At 36.4% G+C, this 22,637-nt stretch overlaps 6 protein-coding genes and 1 non-coding gene across 8 annotated transcripts; 2 read left to right on the forward strand and 5 right to left on the reverse strand.

Annotated features, from left to right (window-relative positions):
* Window position 1: 1 nt before the first annotated feature.
* On the reverse strand, window positions 2-177 carry LOC147946299 (U12 minor spliceosomal RNA). Its single transcript, XR_015597994.1, has one exon. It is a non-coding gene; the product is annotated as a U12 minor spliceosomal RNA (small nuclear RNA).
* Window positions 178-439: 262 nt separating this feature from the next.
* Window positions 440-2,870, reverse strand: LOC104782398 (metal tolerance protein 11). The gene is made up of 6 exons (XM_010507320.3): window positions 2,493-2,870; window positions 1,934-2,043; window positions 1,602-1,847; window positions 1,302-1,382; window positions 980-1,213; window positions 440-897 (listed from the first exon to the last, which is right to left on the reverse strand). The coding sequence occupies exons 1-6, from the start codon at window positions 2,656-2,658 to the stop codon at window positions 547-549; spliced, it is 1,188 nt and encodes a 395-aa protein (XP_010505622.2). The 5' UTR covers window positions 2,659-2,870; the 3' UTR covers window positions 440-546.
* A 2,544-nt stretch (window positions 2,871-5,414) lies between these two features.
* Window positions 5,415-6,774, forward strand: LOC104782399 (large ribosomal subunit protein uL23z). The gene is made up of 4 exons (XM_010507321.3): window positions 5,415-5,598; window positions 5,703-5,750; window positions 6,045-6,408; window positions 6,510-6,774. The coding sequence occupies exons 2-4, from the start codon at window positions 5,735-5,737 to the stop codon at window positions 6,592-6,594; spliced, it is 465 nt and encodes a 154-aa protein (XP_010505623.1). The 5' UTR covers window positions 5,415-5,598; window positions 5,703-5,734; the 3' UTR covers window positions 6,595-6,774.
* Window positions 6,775-6,858: 84 nt separating this feature from the next.
* Window positions 6,859-8,530, forward strand: LOC104782400 (photosynthetic NDH subunit of lumenal location 1, chloroplastic). Of its 2 annotated transcripts, none has more exons than XM_010507322.3 (8): window positions 6,859-7,088; window positions 7,185-7,266; window positions 7,330-7,434; window positions 7,516-7,589; window positions 7,689-7,811; window positions 7,891-7,962; window positions 8,044-8,140; window positions 8,223-8,530. In XM_010507322.3, exons 1-8 carry the CDS (start codon window positions 7,032-7,034, stop codon window positions 8,324-8,326), a joined length of 714 nt encoding a protein of 237 aa, XP_010505624.1. In that variant the 5' UTR covers window positions 6,859-7,031; the 3' UTR covers window positions 8,327-8,530. The 2 variants fall into 2 exon arrangements, with proteins under 2 accessions (XP_010505624.1, XP_010505625.1); XM_010507323.3 differs by having other exon boundaries at window positions 6,876-7,088; window positions 7,342-7,434.
* Window positions 8,508-16,067, reverse strand: LOC104784281 (ABC transporter B family member 6). The gene is made up of 11 exons (XM_087511733.1): window positions 15,310-16,067; window positions 14,344-14,398; window positions 14,057-14,232; window positions 13,738-13,938; window positions 12,967-13,226; window positions 12,552-12,862; window positions 12,211-12,431; window positions 11,777-12,117; window positions 10,822-11,606; window positions 10,488-10,729; window positions 8,508-10,201 (listed from the first exon to the last, which is right to left on the reverse strand). The coding sequence occupies exons 1-11, from the start codon at window positions 15,709-15,711 to the stop codon at window positions 8,972-8,974; spliced, it is 4,224 nt and encodes a 1,407-aa protein (XP_087367859.1). The 5' UTR covers window positions 15,712-16,067; the 3' UTR covers window positions 8,508-8,971.
* A 1,922-nt stretch (window positions 16,068-17,989) lies between these two features.
* LOC104782401 (F-box protein At2g39490-like) lies at window positions 17,990-19,765 on the reverse strand. The gene is made up of 3 exons (XM_010507324.2): window positions 18,827-19,765; window positions 18,533-18,691; window positions 17,990-18,442 (listed from the first exon to the last, which is right to left on the reverse strand). The coding sequence occupies exons 1-3, from the start codon at window positions 19,634-19,636 to the stop codon at window positions 18,236-18,238; spliced, it is 1,176 nt and encodes a 391-aa protein (XP_010505626.2). The 5' UTR covers window positions 19,637-19,765; the 3' UTR covers window positions 17,990-18,235.
* Window positions 19,766-20,887: 1,122 nt separating this feature from the next.
* LOC104782403 (uncharacterized) lies at window positions 20,888-21,458 on the reverse strand. The gene has a single exon (XM_010507325.3). It carries the CDS (start codon window positions 21,393-21,395, stop codon window positions 21,000-21,002), a length of 396 nt encoding a protein of 131 aa, XP_010505627.1. The 5' UTR covers window positions 21,396-21,458; the 3' UTR covers window positions 20,888-20,999.
* Window positions 21,459-22,637: the final 1,179 nt, after the last annotated feature.

Here is a 22,637-nt window from a genome sequence, read left to right on the forward strand (position 1 = left end):
TGGGGGAGGCCCGCACAAGTGAGTTCTGCAAAAGTAAGCAGCGTCAACACTCGTACCAGCCTATTTACCCTTCCATAAATTCTTGCGCCATTTTTTAAACGTTTTAACGATTTAATTAGGCTCTGCGACCGGCTCTCACCGTTCGCTTTGTTTTCCTTACTCATTAGTTTAAGGCAATTTTCACCACCGTCCACCCTCAATACTTTATACTAGTCTTCACAGCACTCCCACGCCTCACCTTTCCGATGTGGGACAAAATCTACAACAACTTTTTCTAATACGTCAAAGTCAAACCAATATGACTTTGGTTTTAAGACTTTTTAAGTTGTAGTGAATATGGTTTCAGTAACGTCATCTGCTTGAGACTAGTATTTAACATATCTGTGCGTGAGTAGGGGAAATCATCTTGTTGCTAAATGAAATGAAACACGCAAGTAGATAGTTACAAAGATACATTCCTTTTATCTCACAATTGTCTACTAATACACTGGAGATTTTAAGTTTGTAAAAGATTTGGAAACGTAGACATCTTGAAAAGATAAACAGCTAACTGTGGGATCTACTAGCATGCTCGGGTTTGTGAGTGTACTCATAATCAAGATGCACAAAAGCCCTTTCGATCTCCTCTAGCAGCTCGAGCTTTTCTTGCAGCGATTCTCCAATGTCGTGAGCCACTTGCAGAGGCATGTCAGAAGGAAGAACGATGTCAACCTCCACAAAATAATGAGATCCAAATGTGTAAGCCCTCACTGTGTCGATGTGCCTAATGGCCTTGTGGTGGTTCCAACACAGGTAAGTTAGTTTCTGCAGATACTCTGGTCTTGCTGATTTCCCAACAAGAGAGTTCACGTTCTCCAATACCGTCATTGACCATGTACGAATCGTGTATATTGCAAGCTGCGTGGTGAATTAAGAGACAATTTTCAGCAAGGAGAGGATAAAAAGACTTGATTTTGTTTTTATAAATGTGGAAACTTACAATGATAGCTCCAACTGGATCGATCCAATCATCAATGTAATTGGCGAGGATTACTGCAATGAGTCCAATGATGTTTGTGATGACGTCGAAGAAGTGATCTTGAGCATAAGCTTTAACGATCTCGTTAGTGAATGATCTGCAGTAAAGGACCAGAAGCAGTTTGACCAATGTAACAGAAAGCATGATCCCAACCACCCAACTCTCTTGCTCTTTTGTTAGGTTGAACTCCTTGTGCTGTATGAAAGAGATTTTCATGAATAATGTATTGACTTTAAAAAAAAAGCTCTAGACCAAAAGCTAGGTGATCAAGTATCAGACATACGCTGGATAGCATTGTGCGAAGAGATTCCAAGATAATCTGCAACCCAAGTGTTGCCATCACTGATGCAAAGACTAGGATTCCCTGAGAGGATTTGAACCAAGAATCACATACTGAAGAAATAGGAAAAACTTTGTAGACTTGCCGTAGCTGTTAATAGTTGCACAGAGAAATCAATAGCACAAAACAAGCTTGGGAAGCTTGCTTAGACTGATTCGATAACATAACATATAATATAAAATATACTAATGGAAGGCATATGAATGTGCATATATAGTCAGTCTTTAAAAGGATAATACAAACCAGTGGTTGCATCCGTTTCTTTCCAATGGGATACTGATACGGGTTCGGTGTCTGCATAGAGAAGGCGGTAAACCACAGGATGAAGCCAGAAAGAAGATCAAGAAGAGAGTCCAGAGTGGAGGCAATGATCGCTAAAGAGCCACTAGTGACAGAAGCATAGACTTTAGCAGCAAAAAGAACCATGTTTGCAATGTTGGATATTCTAATCGCCAATGTGTCGCTTTTAGCCAAACTATCCTGCTCTTCCTATATGTGCACAGGACAGAGAAATTCAGACAAGTATCAATAAACAAGAACAAATGCATAGCCCTCATCAAAGCTAGCTAGCTAACCTTTGACATTCCAGGAACAAAGCCACGTTCAGCAAGTTCATCCATTTCAGTAAAGCCTTCAAGCATCTCTACTTGCTGCTGGTAATAATCTGCCACATTGTCTTCCGGACCTGAGAAACCTCAAAGACACATAAGCTTTAGTTCAAACTTCAAACCCAGTTCAATTCAGCTAGAGTTTTGTCTCACTAATTCAATTGAGATCACAATTTTACCAATAGAAGAGAAACAAATAAAGACTCTTTCTTTAATGTCAACAACAAAGCAAAGATTCTTTTTTTTTGTTTGTTACCATAGCTTCTTCAAATCAGGCTAAAAGACTATACAACAACAAGTCAATCATGTTCAATCACTTCAACATCCAAAAAGATTCCACAAAATCTCAACTTCAATAAATATCTATCTATGTAAGAATCTAAAAGATGCTAAAAATAGCAAACAAAAAGATCCCAAAACATATCAATTCTCTTATCACAGAAGAAGAAGATGAAACTGAAGAAGAAGAAGAAGACGAATAAGAAAATGGAAATGTCGAGTGTAGAGGAGAAGCAAGAAGATTTACCCAAACAACCAAGACAGTTGTGTAGTTTGCTCGGCGTCTTCTTCTCTTTGTGCGCCGGAGAAACTTGGAAATCATCGAAATTTAACTGCCAGGAACGGTCACCGTTACCGTGAAACTCGAGCAGCGAGATCCCTTCGTCGGAATCGTTAATACCTGGCTCAACCATTTATCCGGCGATAGAATTGCGGCGGCGGAGAGATTGTGGAGGAGAGCAGCGGAAGCTGTGTTTATTTAATTGGGGTAAGAAGATGGAAATTTGAAGAGACGGCGAGGGTAAATATGGTAATAAAGAGAAAGATTGAGGCTAGTACTACTACTACGACTGTTGTGGTTAGTAGACATTCCACAGAGATACTTTGGACCAGCCAAAGAGACGTCTCTGTTGAAAATTTCCACGTGGCGGTTTTTCAATGGATTTGGGATCTCGCACGTGATTGGAGGAGTCATCATAGACACGTGTACAGCTGAGATGAGAACTCCAATTAAAGGACACCTCGTGACAAGGTTTTTAATTTTTTTATGGATGAATCATGAACGTGTATGACTATGATTGATTATGGAGACTGAGTAGTCTGTAGTCATCCTTTAAACCTGTAAGTAGAAGTCATTATAGGAATGGACTTTACATGTCAAGCCAAACCATGATTTAGATTCGTGACAAAATAGTTTCTAGATTTTCGTTTTTTTTTTTTCTTTTTGGGTTTAGTCAAAGATTCTATGTTTTCAATGATCGATTTAAAATTAGTTTGACTAGTAACAATTCATTTTATATCTGTTTGGGATAAATTTTTTTTGGAAAGACAAAAACCAAAGAAGGTGTAACTTGTAACTTGACGTAAACTAAATAAGTATCAAATTTGTATGTCTTTTCACGTCAATAGCAGCACGCCACTGAAACTTTCATTTTGTAATTACTAATTTACTCAGCTTAAAACTCTTCACAAAACTACTAAGATCAAATAGTTGTTTTGTTTTCTTAGTGTTTGGTTTTGTACTACAAATTAAATAAAGAAGTGTTTTGTGCAATGTCACTTATTTTATATATTAGCATCATTATAATTGATGCTAATAAGTTTTACATTATTTATATAAGTGATTCTAGAAGTGGTGATGCAAATATTTTGCATTCATTGCAATAAATATTTTGCATATTGTTATACTAATAGTTACTTATTAAACTTTTACCAGTTTTTACATCATAAAAACATCAAGGTCACTAAATATAGTTACATCACTTTTACAATTGATGCTTAGTTTTTAATTAGCATAATTGTTTTATTGATTTATTTTTTTGTATTATTTTCTAAATAATGTAAATTTATCTATATGTATTAATATTTGTGAAATGATGCAAATGGATCTTGATTTACATCAACTTCAATTAATTGATGCAACACAAATCAATAATGACATCAATTATTGAAATTGATGTTACATTATATCTTTTTTTTTGTATCGAGTAGAAATAAGTCATTCAAATTAGTATCACTTATTTTTAGATGCAAATTAATAGATTTTTTTTTTGGGTTCAAAATGCAAATTAATTGATGTAATGTACCTGACCCCTTTTAGTAGTGTTGGTAAAGCCAAGATTATAAACTTTGATAGTATAAGTTTGTTCTAAATTCGATAAAAGCTGGTATATTATTCAATAACAATATTGATTTCAATATAAATTGTTAAGAATGTTATTTAATATCTAAAAAAAGAGGAAAGAATATTTAAGTTATAATATTTAATGAGAAAATGTCAAAAATTTAGGAAAATATTCAGTTAGGCCTGAGATAACATCAAACTAGAAATAAGTTAAGAGCTTATGGCCAAAGGCTCACTATGATATCAATTAAGAAGACAAATAAGTAAGTATTATTAGCTTAATTTTTTCCACTACCAAAAAAAAAATTAGCTTAATTTTGTCAAAGGCACATTATATTATCAATAAAAAATATTTTATCAATATTAGCTTAATGGTGTCAAATGTCAATAAGAGTATCATAATGTAAACTTACCAACACTATATAACTCAACATTCACTTTATTATTTTCATTTGCAATCGCTACATAAAAAAAAATCAATAAGATGAACACACCTCTATGTATTATTCGCATGACATTACTATCTACCAATTTGTATGCAACATGAATTAATTTCAACTCATGATTTTAGACGGTGCTGTCGCACAAGTCTAGTACAAATTTAATGATCAATTTTAAGTATCTAGTTATCCCAAACTTACTCATTCCTCTCTGAAATAAAAATTAAATAAAGTGAACAAATTTCTTTTATAAATTTTTTAGTTTTATAATTTTTTATTAAATAAATTAGATAAATGTTCATTCAACGTCTATTATTTGCTTGTTAAATATACTGTCCCAGCATAATCAACCAGACATGAACGTAAGAAAATTAGAGAACATTGAATTAGCAGTTTAGTTTAAATATAAAACATACGACCTCACATAGGCTGATTAATATTGGGTTACCTCACTATAATGATCTCTCTCTATAATAATATTTTTCTCTAAACAAGCCAAGCCATATCGAAGCCCAAAGTAATCAATAATATTTAGGGTTTCAGTTTCCATCCACTATATATTTGTAAACAACATGAATTAATTTCAACTCATGATTTTAGACGGTGCGTCGCATAAGTCTAGTACCAATTAATGATTAATTTTAAGTAGCTAGTTATCTCAAACTTACTCATTCCTCTATGAAATAAAAAATAAATAAATTGAACAAATTTCTTTTATAAATTATTTATTTTTCTAACTTTTTGATTAAATAAATTAGATAAATGTTCACTCGACGTCTATTATTTGCTTGTTAAATACACTGTCGTAAGAAAATATAAGAGAACATTGAATTATGCAATTAGCAGTTGAGTTTAAAGACATACGAACTATAATAATCCTTTTCTCTATAATAATCCTTTTCACTAAACAAGCCAAGCGATAATAGTTGAAGTATTTTTAGTCATTTAAGGCCCATATACAATATTGAAGGCCCAAAGAAATCTATAATGTTTTAGGGTTTCAGTTCTCACTATATATTTGTAAGCGGCGGGTGGCTAGGGTTTCCTGTTTCCTGCCTTCACCTCTCCAGGTTCGTTCGTCGTCGTCTCTCTCCCCCTTCTTAACAGTGAGCTCCAAATGTTCTTACATTTCTTGATTTGTTAAACTGAGTTTGGTTTCCTGGGGTTTTTACAGATTTCGAGTCTGAACAAGAATCACTCCAAGCCATGTCTCCGGCTAAAGGTACGATCTTTTTTTTCCATTGATAACCAGATTCCGTATTGAATCATTACTTTGAACAAGTTAGATTTGAATCCTTTACTAGACTTCAGCATAGCTTCATCTTAGTTAAGATTTTTGGAGTAATCATGAATCGAATTGAATTTGAGGCTGTAGATGTTCTTTTTTGGACTTCCCATGTATAGAAGTGAATATGATATGAATATGGTCCTGATGTTGAAGCAAATGTAGTTGTGTTGTTGTTGTTGTACTTCTAAAGGTTACTAAGCTGCTTAAACTCTATGTTTTGTAATGCAGTTGATACTACGAAGAAGGCCGATCCTAAGGCCAAGGCATTGAAGGCGGCAAAGGCTGTGAAGTCTGGCCAAACCTTCAAGAAGAAGGACAAGAAGGTTAGGACTAAGGTCACCTTCCACAGGCCAAAGACTCTTACCTTGCCCAGAAACCCTAAGTACGACAGAATCAGTGCTACTCCAAGGAACAAGTTGGATCATTACCAAATCCTTAAGTACCCACTCACCACTGAGTCTGCGATGAAGAAGATTGAAGACAACAACACCCTTGTCTTCATTGTTGACATTCGTGCTGACAAGAAGAAGATTAAGGATGCTGTTAAGAAGATGTATGACATCCAGACTAAGAAGGTCAACACCCTCATCAGGTAACTTCAGTGAGACTTTTCTTAACAAGCTTTGTTGTACATATTGTGAGTTTGATTGTGTGTAATGTATTTTGACACAATGTTATGTTTATTTGCTGCAGGCCGGATGGAACCAAGAAGGCTTACGTGAGGCTTACACCTGACTACGACGCTTTGGATGTTGCTAACAAAATAGGCATCATCTAAGTTCGATCTATCTCTGCAATTATCAAATCAGACTTGTGGTTTTGTCTCTCTTGTAGTCTCAGTTTTGCTTTAAGATATTATTACCATCATATGGTATTTGTAGTATTTGGAGCAAAAACGTTTTTCAATACATTCATGTTGCGGTTTAATTTTGAATTCAAGTTCTATGTTTTTCGCTGATGACTAATCTCATCATTAAACTCTCACAAAACACCTAAACTGTTAACATACCAATGTAGCCTCTTCTCTAACCGGTGAGTGGATGGTCTTCGAAACCTTCTGTAACCACATGTTTGTTTGGATCTTTCATTATCCATTTATCCACGTTAAATGAATGGAGAACTCAGAAAAATGACGAAAATTAGAAATCTCTTATCCACACAGAACACTAAGGCAATGTTAATTGATCATCTACAGTCTTGTGAATTGTAGCCATTATGGCAGTCTCTTCACTGTCAATACGCTATGGTTTCTCACCAACTATCTCCCACAAGGTTAATAATAACACTGTTCTGATTCTACTTCATCTCGATTTCTGAAGAATAAAAATGTTTATGGTTCATTGATGCATTGATTCATTTTCTTACCAGACACAGATACTCAGTCCAAATCCATCACTCAAAGCTTGTTGTTTATTATCATCCGGTGACAAGGTTGTTTCCTCGGAGAATAGTAAGAAACCAAACTCTTCTTGACATTGACTTAGGTGGATTGATTTATTAATAAGTTCAATAGCTTACCAAAAAGGCAGCGGAAGCACTTGGAATAGAAGGCAAGCTCTTGTTGGAGTAGGAACCTTAGTGGCAACTTCAATTCCAGCAACTTTGCTTCTTGCTGAAGGTAAGTTTTTCTCTCTTCTGCATTCTCTGAGGACCAAAAGCATAACTTTTATCGGTCATGTATCTCATATGATGTTTGCAGAGATACCAAAAAGCTACTCGGCTTTTGTGGATAGAGAAGACGGGTATTCTTATTATTACCCATCAGACTGGAGGGTGGGTAAGCTATGGCTTTGTTTCCTTTGTTGTTGTAAGGATATATGAAACCTAAATGAATAAGCTTTGACATGATCTTGTTCCGCGCAAACTGTATAGGAATTTGACTTCAGGGCACATGATTCAGCCTTCAAAGATAGATACCTGCAACTGCAGAATGTTCGGGTCAGGTTCATACCAACAGAGAAAAATGACATCCGTGAAGTAGGTCCTATGGAAGAGGTGTGTATTGCACATCTTACTCCCTCTCTTCTCTATATGTAAATTTAAGATTAGTTCATCATTCTTATATGTTCATCAGGTGGTTTATGATCTAGTGAAGCATAAGTATGCAGCACCAAACCAAGTAGCTACCATCTACGATATGAAAGAGGTCAGATTGTTAACAATTTATAGAATCCTCGAAGTTTTGAGAGATTGGATCTTTATAAACAAATAAAAGATGAAACTGCAGAGGGTGGAGGATGGAAGGAACTACTACACGTTTGAGTATGGACTAAGAACTCCCATCTATGCAACCACTTCCTTTGCAACAGTGGCAGTTGGAAACAGTAAGCATAGATTATAATAAAAATCATAAATGGGAAAAGATAGTGAGGAATTGAACGTGTTTGATTGATATGATGTTTGCAGACAGATACTACACACTCATAGTTGGAGCAAACGAGAGGAGGTGGAGGAAAGTGAAAAAGCAGCTTCAAGTTGTAGCTGACTCTTTGAAGATCCTTGAGATTTGACAAACACAAGAAACATCTTATGTTTACTCCTATGATAGGAGTCCTATCTATCTTTCTCACTCTTGTGGTTACAAAATTGTATGTAGCAGATAACAATATGAATATTTTCATATTCTCTGCAACTCCAACGATGTTTTTGGTATTGTGACTTTGTGAGTTAGATTCTGAGTAGGCTCAATAATTCAATCAAACTTGCAAATAAAATTGGATATGATGTATTTACAAAAACAGACACATTTGTTCTCTTTCTTCCTACCATTACACATTTCTCCACCTAAATCACTCACAACAGCAACAAAAAAAAAACAAACCTCAGCAAATAAATTACCTCTAATCGTCAGTTTCAATAAACAAATCGATATACCTTAGAGACCAAGCAATGAATAAATACACAGTCCTACTCCATTGCTTAGTCTCCTGAAAGAATAAGGGAATCTAAACGTCTACAAGCTCCTAGTTTGCTTACAGAATCTAACCGTAGTTGTACAACTTCTGCTCATTTGGTGTCATCCCGGACTATAAAGCCTTTGATCAGACGCAAGTTATGTCCTGTAATCGCATCCAATAACATTATCCCGTGGCATATCACGTGATGGTTGGTATGTGACTGAACTAATCTCGATTAGGCACAGGAGTCCAATCTCTCTAGATCAGTTGATGCCGCCGTAGATTCTTGCCAAAATGTGGTTGCATTAAACGGACATACAATCCGTTCTTTGCCGCTAAAGTATCATGTGTACCTTCCTCTACTATTTTGCCTCCATTGAGAACCACAATGTTATCCACATGTCTCATCATCGCTACTCTATGCGCTATCAGAATGGTTGTTTTGTTCCCCATTATCAGAGTATCAAGAGCTTCCTGCACAACACGGCTCGACTCAGATTCAATAGATGAACTTGCTTCGTCAATCAACAGTATAGGAGCATTCTTCAGCACTACCCGAGCTATCGCGATTCTCTGTTTCTGTCCTTGGGTAAGTTCAACACCTCTCATCCCGATATGTGTGTCGTAACCGTGAGGTAAGCTGCTGATAAAATGGTGCGCATTTGCAATTCTTGCTGCTTCCTTCATCTCAGCTTCACTCGCGTTATGCCTCGCATATATAATGTTTTCTCTGATCGTCGTGGAAAAGATTATGGGTTCCTGTTGAATCAGACCCATATGGCTTCTTAACCATCTCAAATTATATGACTTCAAGTCTCGCCCATCTAACATGACCTGACCAGCAACTGGGTCATAGTATCTCTCGATCAATGATATTATTGTGCTCTTTCCAGACCCAGAAACACCAACCACAGCTATAGTTTGTCCCCCACTGACTTTGAGACTAAAGTTGCTTAGTACTAACACTTCTGGGCGGGTTGGGTAGCAGAAGTCGATGTTTTTCAATTCAATGCTTCCATAGACATTAGGCGGACTAAGAGCTGAGGTATCATCAGGTTCGATTGTAGGAACTCGATCTATGATTTCAAAAACAGAAGCGAGAGATCTACGGCGCTTGAGAATGTAAGGTGCTAACCCGAATGGCTCGACAAGGGCAAATGTAGCAAAAGAGAAGACCATGTACTCGGTTAGAGCTGTAGATAACTTCATATATCTGCCGTCTACTGATAACGCGGTGTACCACAGGAGGAGTGCATTACAGGCGAAGAGAAGAAACTGTGAGAAACCAAACGCAAAGCCAATAGCCATCCCGTGGAAAAAGCTCTGCCTGAGTATACGCTGGAGTTGCAGTCTGTAGAGTTCCATCACCTTGTTACCGGCACAGAAAGCAACAACGGTATATATGTTTCTGACAGCATCCTCAAGAACTAAAGACGCCTTTCGATGCATCTCTTGGATGCCCTTTGAGAATCCACCAAGCCAAAGTTTCTGAAATAAGGGTTATTAGAAACCAGCACTAGCAGAACAGACAAAGACTTCCAAGCTAAGTACATGACGATGAGATGAACAAATGACGTAAAATAGGAAAATTCACATCTTAAATCGTTACTTGAACTGGAAACCTATTGCAAAAATTAGAAACACATTTTGACAGAGGGATGCATGCAACAACTAGACCGGAATTGGGACAAATAGACATAAGAAAACAACTTCAAACGGTCATCTAGACAGTAACATAAGGCTTATTGGGGAGAACTGAAGAAAAGAAACAAACCTGCGCAATGGCAGAAAGAGTAAGTACTGGCAAAGTCGCCAATGCAACAAGGGCCAGGCGCCAACCGAGCAGCAATCCAATAAGAATGGCAACAATAACAGCAAAACTATCCTGAATAAATATCGAAAGCCTGTTGCTGAATGCGGCTCGGACAAAAGTGGCATCATTTGCTAGGCGCATGGATAATGTATCTGGACTGTTGTCTTCTTCGTCATACCATCCAACTTCATTACGCAGCATCGCTGTCACATAAGAGAAAATTAATGAACCAAGCAACTCAAAGTAGTAATGCGTAGTGAAGTGAGTTAAACACTGGAGAAAAGTATTGTAGTACCTGAGAACATCATCCGCCGCACTCTCTCAGTCATTTTCTCCCCCATAATACCGAAGTAAAAATGCTGCAAGAAATTGGCAACAACTGTCACTATTCCCATGCAGGCAATGATCAAGCACCACTTGTTAACCTCCTCACGCAGGTGGCTTCCCGTGCTCTCATAGTATGTCGTCACTACTAATGCAATTACATAAGCTAGAAGAGGATTGAATGAACCAAAGATGGCAGCACCAATACTCCCTAATACAGCATATAGCCACTCTGGAAAACTAAGCTGTGCCAACCTCCAAAATGAAGGTGACTCCTTATGTTGACCGTCCTTGGCCACCTTATAATTTGCTGAAGTGTCATCCGAATGACCAAGAGGGCGGCTAAAAGTCTGTGAATGGGAGCGCTCGTTTTGGGGATCTGATATCAAAAGGGGTGATATAGGGGACTCAGGATCTGAACCATTTGATTTCTGACGTTGTGGACCCTGAACATCAATTTTTGGTAGTTCCGGTAACCGCATCTCGAAACTATCTTGCCTTTTGATGGTTGGTTCCTTATCACCAACATCCAACGAAGAGCCATTTTCTCCCATTTTCTCTGGTGTAGGGCTATGATCATTGGGTGATTCTTCACTATTAAAGCACAGTTCCTGGGAACGGAAAACATTATGACCTCTCTGAAGAGATGGAGACTTGGCCATTTTAGGCGATGATGGTTCTTGGGGGCCAAGGCCAGCTGAGGAATCCCTCTCCACCTGGAACGCAGCAGAATCTTTGTAGTTCCTAACTGGCATCCTGCAAGTCAAAAGAGTTCCACAAACAAGTATAATCATCAGAGTTCACCCTTACACAGATCATTACAAATCAAAAGCAGCCAGACAAATATATCTACCACATGACTTTCACTACACAACAGAATTGACAAGTTGTTAGATATGTATATGGTCTTGGCTGGAGAATCCTACCGTCTGGGTAGCTTTGTTGCTTCCTCACACTTCAGAAGCTCAGCATATAAATTACCAAGGTTGATTAATTCATCATGTGTACCCATTTCAAGTAGCTGACCCTCCTCCATTACAGCAATATAGTCAGCATTTCTTATAAGACTTAGTCGTCGGGCTATTATTATGGTCGACCGTCCTAACATTAGAAGATCAAGAGCTTCTTGGACAACTCTTTCAGCTTCAAAGTCTAGTCCTCCAGTGACCTCGTCAAGCAAGAGAATTGTTGGATCTAAGAGTACAGCTCTAGCAATTGACAGTTTTATTTTTTGCTCCTCCGTCAACGTTAAACCAGTCTTCCCAACCTAAAAGACAAACAAGTCATTTTCAAATTATAAAATGCTAATAGAAGCACCAAAAATATACTCATAACTACAAAATTTTCAGTGGATAGTTACCTGAGTTTCATATCCTTTTTCAAGTGAGCTGATAAATGTGTGTGCATGAGCTTTTTTAGCTGCTTCCTCTATCTGATCCAGAGTAGCATCTCGGCCATATGCAATATTCTCTCTTATGCTCAGACTAAGCAAGGCAGGTTCCTGTGTCACCAGGCCTATTTGGCATCTCAGCCACTCTAATTTTAAATTTTTAATATTTTCCCCATCAAGTAGAACTTCTCCTGTATAAGATAAACCCACAAATCTAATTAGTTAATAATGGTCTCCGTCGCAGGTGAGTATCCAAAGGAATGATTATTACTAAAAAAAACTGATACATCTTAAATCACACATCATAGTACCTAGTGTAGGATCATAAAACCGTTCCATGAGAGGAATGATACTGCTTTTTCCAGAACCATTTCTACCAACAAGTGCAACAGCTTTTTTAGCCGGCACAGTCAGGTAAAATCCACTCAAGATTGGAATTTCAGGTCGTGACAAATAGCTGAAATATACATTCCGAAACTCGATATTTCCTTGAACAGCAGACAGAATAGTTCCCTCTTGATTAGTCCCCGAGGATGAACGACTTATCATCTCAAAAAGCCTATACGCCGCAATTCTTCCCTGATCAAATGAATAAAAGTTTGTAGCTGCTTGATTCAAACCCCTGCACAGCACAGTATGAATACAATTAGCAAAAAATTGTGTATCCAGACACAGGTGAAAAGAAAAGGAGATAAAAGCAGTAAAAGTAGAAAATCTGAAGCTTACAGCCCACTTAAAATAACAGCAAAAAGGGCTGTTATGATTTCTCCACCGTTTGCTCTATGATGAATAACAAAGAACCGACCAATCCAAAGTTGCATAGCACATGAACATATAGCAAGCCCATAAGTAAATCCAAGTCCGAGTCCTTGCACAAGACTAATCAATATACCATATCTCAGAGTTGCTTGGAGAGAAGTTGCATAAGAGTATTTTGCAAGAGTTTCATTCGTAAAAGCACACAAAGTCCTAACGTAAGAGACCGCCTGCACATAAAGAATAAACTCTTTTAAGCGTTTACAAAAAATTCAGATGTGTTCTGACACGGTTAACTAACCAGAAATAAAAAAAACTCAGAGTATGGACCAGTAGGGGATGTGTTTCAGAAGAACTTGTACTCATAAGACAGACTAGCATGTGTGTAATTACCACGCATCCAATATGCAAAGTTCAAGTTACGGATGCTAAGAATAATTACACCAAACCAAGATAAGTAACAAAAAAAAAGTCCGACCTGTCCAAATACATTCTAACCCGCATATTCTGCCTACTCTGAACTTCGCACAAGTTTTGATTACAAATAAGAGAACAGTAAAAGATATCAAACTTTGCACAGCGAAATTCAGCTTTGATGCTCACAAGTCACAGAAGTCTCTGTTACAACTCCAATGCTTAAACATCATTGTCATTATCGGAAACATGTCATTTAATGCTTGCAACATAATTCATCAATCAAATTGCAATATTTTGAAAAGATAAACCTAAAAATTTGAATACCTGTTCAGCAATGCTGGCTGCTTCAGCATATGCATCTTGAATATTTTCAGCAAGTCTGTGGAGAAATATATTCGATATGCCTCCAGCAGCAACAATGAAAGGACCGGTTGCTAACGTAATGAGCGCAATTTCCCAGCAGTTAACAAAACCTATGATAAGACCACTGATAAATGTTGCCATGTTATGAATGTAATTTCCAACCTGCAATATCCAAGATCAAAAAGATTAAGGAAGCGCCAGAAGATGTAAAATTCCTTGCAAAAATAAAGATATGCAACTCGCGAATTTGGAAAAACCGAATTTTGAAGGTAAATCATACTTTTTCGCTTAGAGCTGACTGAATGAGTAGGACATCACTCAGCACTTGGCTCACTATATCCCCGTTATTCCCATATGTATCAAAGAAACTCATATCCTGATTTAGTAGTACTTGTACATACTTTGACCTGATCACAGCAGTCTGCCTCTCTCCAGTCAGTATCCAGCAAGAGACCTCTATAAAAAAAAGGACACAATTATGGTGGCGAATAGTAGCATCAATGCAGTGGAGGAAAGAAGGACACAACTATATTATATATGTAAGGATTTCAGTAAAGGTGAACTTACCAATCCAACCAGATACGAAAACACCTCCAGCGATGTATACAATAGTCAGCGAAAGCTGCACAAAAGGTATCAATAAATTAGACGGGCACATTATTTCAGGATTGTTGGCAGTGTTTCATGAATCCAGATTAACTAGTTTGTAAACAGATAAACCTCGGAAAAAAAAATGGGCATCCAGAAGACCATACATAGAAATCCCTAGAGGTGAGAAAAACGAAAGCATAGACTTGGAAAAACGGTTGTCTTCTTTTGAGCATGAATTTGAGTACAAGAAGAGGTTTTCAAAATAGGCTTCCCAGCTAAGTCAAGAACAGACAGCTGGTTTCCAGGTTGATATACAATTTAGAAGCAGCAAGTACATGAAAACCAGTATACTTACTAGTCCTATAAATAATAGCACAAACAAATCATGCAACATAGAATCCACTAACAAGCCAATATGCATATTCACAAAGTTGCCACATGTAGGGCAAAACAATCAGAGAATTTCACAACCTCAAAGAGAAGCTAAATCATGAATCTTTCAGGATAAACCATATCAATGCTAAAGATACTACATGTAAAAGAAGACAAGTCATATCTCATTCCACTTCTTGACCTAATAAATTTATTATGACCACAAAATTTGTGGAGATAACAGCCCCTGTAATGTTAACCTCACTACCAGATGTTCAAGAACCTCCTCGCAAGTCAGTAACTTAACCCTAATGTGTCAAACCGCTAAAATTACAATCCCACTCGGAAGGAGAAAGAAAGTTCCAAAATTTCGCTGGGTAACATATCCCAAAACTAAATACTAAAACCTCAGAAGCTCCACTTATTATATACTAGAAGAAACCAAATCCAAAAAATTGCTAATTACAAAGCACAGTAACCTCCAATTCCATATCCCCCAAGCTCACTTAGCCTACCAAAATTAGGAATTTTGTAAAAAGCCCAACAGAAGGCGTATGTATGGACACGTACCTCGAAAAGGCGATTGAACTGATCATCACTAATCCGGTGATCGGATTCACTGGGAAGGGCAAGGACGTGAACAATTTTGGCAAAGTAATGCAAGTAGACAATAAGCGCAGTACCATGAGCAGCAGCAGCAAGGGATCCAAAAACCATAAGAACCCAATCAAAACGATCAGCACAAGCGAAGAGCTGAGAGAAAGGAACAGCAGCAGGAGGAGGCTCCATCTCCTCAGGCTCCTCCATATCTTCCTCATCCTCTGCTTGCGTCGCCGTGCCCGTACCACCGTTCTCAGCACCAGGATCGAGGTAAGGAGAAGGAGACTCAGGAGGCTCGGAAACCTCAGAGACAGGAGTTAACGGTTGTATATGCGGCGGAGACCAACCGAACAAACCTCTGGAAATCATCATCTTACCACGACGGCGGGCGGGGGGGGGGGTGAGGAATTAAAATATCACCTCCGTCTCCTGGATTAAGCAAACCCTAATTAAGTTTTTAGCTTTGATTTTGAATTTTTTGGTCACCGGATCTGCTTTAAAGCTTATAAAAGCTTTACAAAGGTTGGAAAAGTCTTGGAATCGCCGATGAAATCGTTTCCGGTGATATATATATATATATATTTTTTTTTTTCGTCTTTGTTTTTATTTGTTTTTGAAAAAAAAAAGAAAAAATGTTGTATTTGTTGTATTTTTCTAGGTTTTCGTGAATGAAGAAGAAGAAAAAAAAAAAGTGAATGACAGACAAGTCTTTTATGTATGTGTGTGTCACCTGATGTTACACAAATTTATATTTTAAAACATTCTAAAATAATAAATATTATTTTATACTCAACTAATTAAAACAAAAAGTATATAGTAAACACCAGAGAGGATTGCTAACGGTCAACTACGGCGACGAGTTTTGAGTAATTAGTTTGTTTTAATTTTAAATTATTCTCTGCTTAATACTTTTTCTAATTAATATAAAATAAAGCACTATATATGGTTTAATTGTTACCTAAAATTATTTCTACCTTGTAATTTAGTGTACGAAAAATAATGATTTAGTAAGGTAGAGAGGACCTAAAGAAGGAAGAGTGACACAGATCAAACTGTCAACTCTCTAGTTATGCTCAAATATGAGTGAGACGTTCTTCTTTATATACTGGACCAGATCGCACAGCTGCAATATATCCCCCAACATTTTTACCAACGTCCTTGTCGTGTCCACTGACGTTACTGAATTGTTGTTTCAATTTTTGATTTGTCTTTAAAAAGTTACATTATTCGTGCTCCAACTAAACTATATATATATATATAAAATCACGAGATCTTCGTGCGATGATACTTCTCTTTCTTGTATACGTCAAAAGGTTAAATAATAGCAAGACTAAAACCTTATGTAACAGTTAGGAAATTACAAATGAAATATACCCAGAAATAATAGTCGAATGATTTAAGTAAGTAAATAAAGACTTGAGAAATGTGCATGTTGGTTGGTGTGCCGTGAAGAATGAGACAACAGCTAAGCTGTGATCTGTGTTAACGTTAGAAGAAGAAAGTGCGGGTGATGAAAGAGAAGAGTGCTACTACAAGTGAGATTAGCATTACCCCAGTGGAGGGGGCAGGTCAGGGTATCATTGAGGCAGCATGGGAGCTTCTTCTTTTTTCTCTGCTGCCAGTTCATTTGATCTGTTCCCTTTTTTTTTTTTTTTTGCTAATTTAAACCCACTTTACCAAAACTGCTAATTAACATATCTTATAATTATATAGTTTGGTTGTAACTGGACCTTTATAATTGAGATTAGGCCTTTTTAAAAACATGTTGATTTTGTTGACAAATTTTAATGAAACAGTCTCTATTTTAAAAAACACACAATTTCGTTGTTCTTTCTAATTATAGTTGTTACGTTGTAGCTAGTTGGCTAGAGTGTCCTTTAAAAGTTTTATACCATAAGGCCTGTCTGAGCCATTTAGGGTTGGTGTGAGCAACTGTCCAAAATCTGTTTGTCCACAAGATTGTTTTTTTTTTTGTTAGAGTGATCGTTTTGTCCACGTTAATTACTGTATGTGGCATCACCTCATTCGTTGAAGAATGTTTTTTTTTTTTTTGGCTATTGCGGCAATTATCGTTCTGATCTCAATTACATAAAATAGAAATGGAATGAAACAAGATATTTCATTAAGTTTTGTTTCGTTTCGTTTCGTTTCAGCACAGTTCATTCCGTTGCTATATATCCGTCTAGTGAGACGACCCATCTAATTTTCAACTTTGAATATGAAAAAAAAAGGTTTCAGAAAGAAACACATTTCTTAATGTTTCGTAAAGAATAGGATCGGAAGCTCATATTTTGTGAATCTTTCATCAGAAAAAGGAAGCACTTATTAATTTCGTTGTTAAGTCCAATGTTCAAACTTGATGATGTTATCAAAATGGTTTAGTTGGTTTAGTGTTAATTAATCGATTTAAAATGCCTTGTTATGCACGCTTTTCTTTAGTTGACAAATGAGGCTTCCACTTTCCAAACATGCTTTTGTTGAACAGGTCCAAGAAAAAAAAAATACATGTACATGGTTTTAAAACGATATTTCACCTAAACTAAATATTTGGGGATTATAGGTTAAAGTTGCAAGTGTACGAGAATCAACTTCCATTAATCTAATACTACTATTTATAGACTTATAGTCTTATTCCATCATATGCATATACTTGCGAAAAATCATAATAACGTTGTTTTAAAGTTATTCATCATAGTAAATACTAGAATAATACATATTGGTGAAAAAGCCTTAATCGGCTTTATCCTAACGAAGCCAAACTTGAGTTTGTTTAAAGGTTTCTTGTACAGCAAGATATAGGAACCCACGCGTTAAAATGACAGCAGATTAATTAAAACATGTACATATGCGTGTATCTTTAGACATAATCTTATGTCTTTTCGATTCGAAAGCAGAGTCAATCTCTGGAAAACGAAGACAGTACAAGCAGAGGCTGATCGATGTTGACCATTTGTTGTAGAGCCAATATCAGTTTGTCATTACTATCGTCTTCATTCTTTGATTCCAATTTGACCAGCTTTAAGTTCCTTAGTACTCTTGCATGCTCGCTCCCACAGTCAGCATCCACATAGACTTCTTTTGAACTATAAGTATTCAAATCGACCTCCGAAATACATAATCGAAGGTATTAGCACGATGCGTAAACTAACATGTACAAACTAAAGTTACAAATGTTTAAGTGCTTGATACTTACAGTTATAAAGAGGCGTTCAATTGAAGGGCAAATTTTGAGAAAAGAGATCAGGATTTTAATGTTTTCTTGGTTCATCGAGTTATCAATCCACCGCAGTTCTTGTAATTTGTAGAATTGGAATGATCTCCAAGATAATGATATGGACGGTTTCATTAGTTCCTATAAACAAAAGTAGTAATACATCAACTTCTCAAAACATGGTCCAAAATTTAAATAGTCTACGCCGCACACTAGATGATAGAATCATATGAATCGTAAAATAAAATAAAAAGATATATAGAGTATCTTTGTTACCTCGAACATCCATCTACAAAATGTAAGAGATTGAGAGTTCTTGATGATCAGCAAGAGAGGACCGGTGTCTAAAGCATTGTTGTTAAGGCTTGGGCCTTGTCTTACGTCGAAAATCGCATTGGTCAAGTTGAAATGTTCATGGATCTTGATCAACGGTAGAAATCCTTGGTAATGAAGGGTTTTGAGCTTAACTGCTCTGATTTCGAGATATCTCAGCTTGGGACAACCCGAGATCGATAAGTGAAGAAGCTTAGTTGGTGAATCAATAGTGAGAGAAGTTAACCGCTTGCAACCACCAATCTTGAGATTCTCAAGTAAAGAAAAATCCAAAACCATGGAGGAAACGACCTCGTGGGTTAGCGAGTTCACCGAGTCTAAACAAAGCGTCTTCACCACGAAACCACTTGAGTTGACAGTTTTTGGAATCTGATCGTTGGTCTCGAGACGCCAGCAAAAGCTTTCTTCTTTCTTAGAACCATCGGAGAAGAAGAAGTTCAGATGCATGACGTTATGAGGTGCGAGAATAGTGGACACGAAGGTTGACTTGTCGACGTGTAGCTCTAGCTTCCGTGTGTTTTTAGACGGGTTGTGTTCGTCGAAGTTGTTGATGAAGCTAGAGACGGCGTGAAATATGTCTTTGATGGAGCCGTTATGGCTGTGAGCGACGAGTAAGGCTTGATTCCAAACGGATCTATACCGTGTGGAGACGAAAGGGATAAGTCTTGCGGATTCAAAAGGGACGAATCCGATGATATAGAGGAGGAGCTCTAGTGGCAGGGTCGAGAGGATGTCTTGCTTGTGTTCGTTCATGGTGAGGTGCTCTGAATTTGCCGAGAGGTTTTAAGAAATATGATTAGTACGATTATGGTACGTACGGATGTTGGGTTTTTATAAAACTGGATCCTCGGCGCTGATCATGCTATTTTTGTTGTTAGAAACACTTCTTTATATAAATTTTTGTTTATTATATAAAAGCTAAAACGTAAGTACATCCTATGATAACATTTTGTCTTCATACTGTATTTCAACATAGTCCCTGTTTCTGGAGCACTCCTAACGTTTATCCAAAAATATTCGAAGCTGTACGTTTACAAAATAACTTTGTCATCAGTGTCATGATAGAGTCAGACCAGATATTGTGATTTTTAATTGTTCCATGTATTGTTTTTTATTCGTGTGGGTTGTTCAAATCTAAATATTCGACTGGATTCATACATGTCATAATATTTAAAACATAATTGCTCAAATGCATGTATCGGAAAATCCAATTGTTTTAGATGTTGACATATGCACAGCCGACCATGGATTGACGCAAGTGAAACTTGGGTTTTGAGGTTCGAATCTATAAGATATTTTCGAAGGGGTGGTACTATATTACTAACAAAACTACATCAGTCCATAAGTCCAATCAGCCATCTGGTGGGTTCAGGACTTCTCTCACAATTTGTTCCTTTTCTTTGTTTAGAGGTTTCAAATTCTCAAGACGACCAGATCATCCATATCCATCCATTTGGTGGTGTTACTGTTCTTTTTTTTTTGTTTTTGTAATCAATCATCATCGCAACAATGGCGATAAAAACAGCAGGGGTAATAGTGGCGATTAAAACCAGTATGATTAATGCAAGTTATGCTCCTGCTTTAATGCTTTTGTAGAAGATATGACGTATCAAATTAATAAGTTGACCGTCTAGAATATTGGAGATTTTGTTAGGAAAGCAACACACCACCTAGATATGGCTATATATATTATAGCCTAAAGCAATTCATTCAGGCAGAGTTGAAAATTCTTCTATAGTTTTAAGTCAAAGCAATACTTGTATTAAAAGCCCAAAACCTTTTTAATTAATAGATCTATAGATTGATTTATACCTCTAACTAGCTAGACATTTTTTTAAAATCCCTGTTAGTGCTTTGAACCTTCTTTAATTAACTCGCTGCAGAGTATGAAGTTCTTTGAGAGATAATGGCAAAGAAACAGAACAAAAACAGAGAGAAACAGGGTGTAGAAACGCATAAGAAAGCAAAAACACAGTGTGAAGTGTTCGACAAGATCAATCAAGATGTTCAAATCTTATATTATAAAAGGCAGAAAAAACACTAAAAACCTAAACAGAAAGAGACTCTTGCAAACAGCACAAATTAAAATGTCCTGAGACGAACGAAGACGCTGGCTTCATCTACTGTTCCTTCTGAGCCTATGGACCCGCTGATTAAGCTCCTCGATCTTGAAGGCCATATTCGAAACGCTGTAAAGAATCCAGTAAAAACCGAGAGCCAAAGCGATGAGGAGGAAGTTACGTTGAGACTTGAAGATAGATTTCTGGTAACGGAGAAGCTCCGAAGCGGTGCAGGAATCTCCATCGCATGATATTCGAGTCTCGTACTTCCAGTAGATATCCATGAGGAGGAATACACAGAATGGGATTATCGCCAACAACGGTTTCAAGAGACAACGAGTGACCACGGCTAATCCCTTGCGGAGAAAGCCTAGCCCTGGCATCGTCAAGAGGATGACCATGATCGCTTCAACCGCTGTGGCGTTGGCTAAGATTGTCCATTCCAGAGCCATTGTTTTGGTCTGAGTTGGTTTCGGAGATTTTTGCTTTTGTTTTCTTACTCGTGAGCAATGTAGGTATCTACTATCTAGGGTTTGTAGCTTTGCTCTCGGCGGTGTTTATATAGTAGCAATGTAAAATTTCCTAATCCTATTTTACATATTAAAAGAAATATGGAAAATAATGATTGGTTTGAATTTCCTATTAATTAAAAACTCCTTTTTTATTTTTTTATTTCTCAAACTATGTAACAATTGTTTTTTTTGTTTTTTCTCACTAATTGAATCAACCTATCAATGAATTGGGTTTCTACAGTTTCTACTTTCTAGTTTTATTTTTGAAGGATATTGGGACCATTATATTAACATATCAGATTCATATATATCTCTTTTGTTAAAAAATAATAATAATATTGCCTTGAAAAAATCTAAATCTTATTTGCATATCAGCATTTTATTTATTTGCTTATCAATTTATTTAGGACCAATCAAATTCGAAGACAAGAGGGAGAAAGTGAAAAAAATAATTAAATGAAATATAAAATAAAGATCCTGATTGGCACAAGACTTGACAGCCAATAATTTGTCAATCATACTTTTTTGACTTTTATTTTGTTTAAAACTTTGTAAGCCACTTTTTTTTTTCTATTCATTGTTTTCTCATAATTTTTAAAGCTTCAAATTCAGGCTTTAAAATTAAACAAATAGAAAAGCTTTATTTTTTTTCCTCCCATTATATTTAAAATCTCTCCACAAGTTTATATATATATTTTACATAATTTTATTTTTATAAATTAAATTTTCTTATTTTATTCTCTTTCTTTTAAAATCCATTTCAATAATAATTATTTTTATTTTCATTATTATCATTAATATCATCATTTCAATATATTTTAATAATAAAAGTAACAACTATCGCTTTAAAAGTATTTGTTACCAATCAAATTTTAACAGTTAAAGTTTTTAAAGCTTTTATAGTTAAAGCATCTACAGCCAAATTCTCTACAGCTAAAATTTTAAACTTAAAGTCTTTACAATGATAAGTAATAGCCATTACCAATCAAAGCCAAAATGGTGACCTAATAGTAAATATAATGTAGAAAAAATTAGGATATGTTCCTGTTGTATATTGCCTTTTCTTATAAGTTAGATTTTCCTATTAGAGTAGGATTAGGGTTTTGGCTCTTAGTTGTGTATTGCGTCAGCTATCTTCTCCTTGTTTGTAAATTCTTTTCTCGTTCGTCTCTCTCCTTCACT

The sequence above is a fragment of the Camelina sativa genome, chromosome 4 (genome assembly GCF_030686135.1).
Source record: "Camelina sativa cultivar CO46 ecotype springtype chromosome 4, ASM3068613v1".
In the NCBI taxonomy this organism is placed as follows: Eukaryota; Viridiplantae; Streptophyta; class Magnoliopsida; order Brassicales; family Brassicaceae; genus Camelina; species Camelina sativa.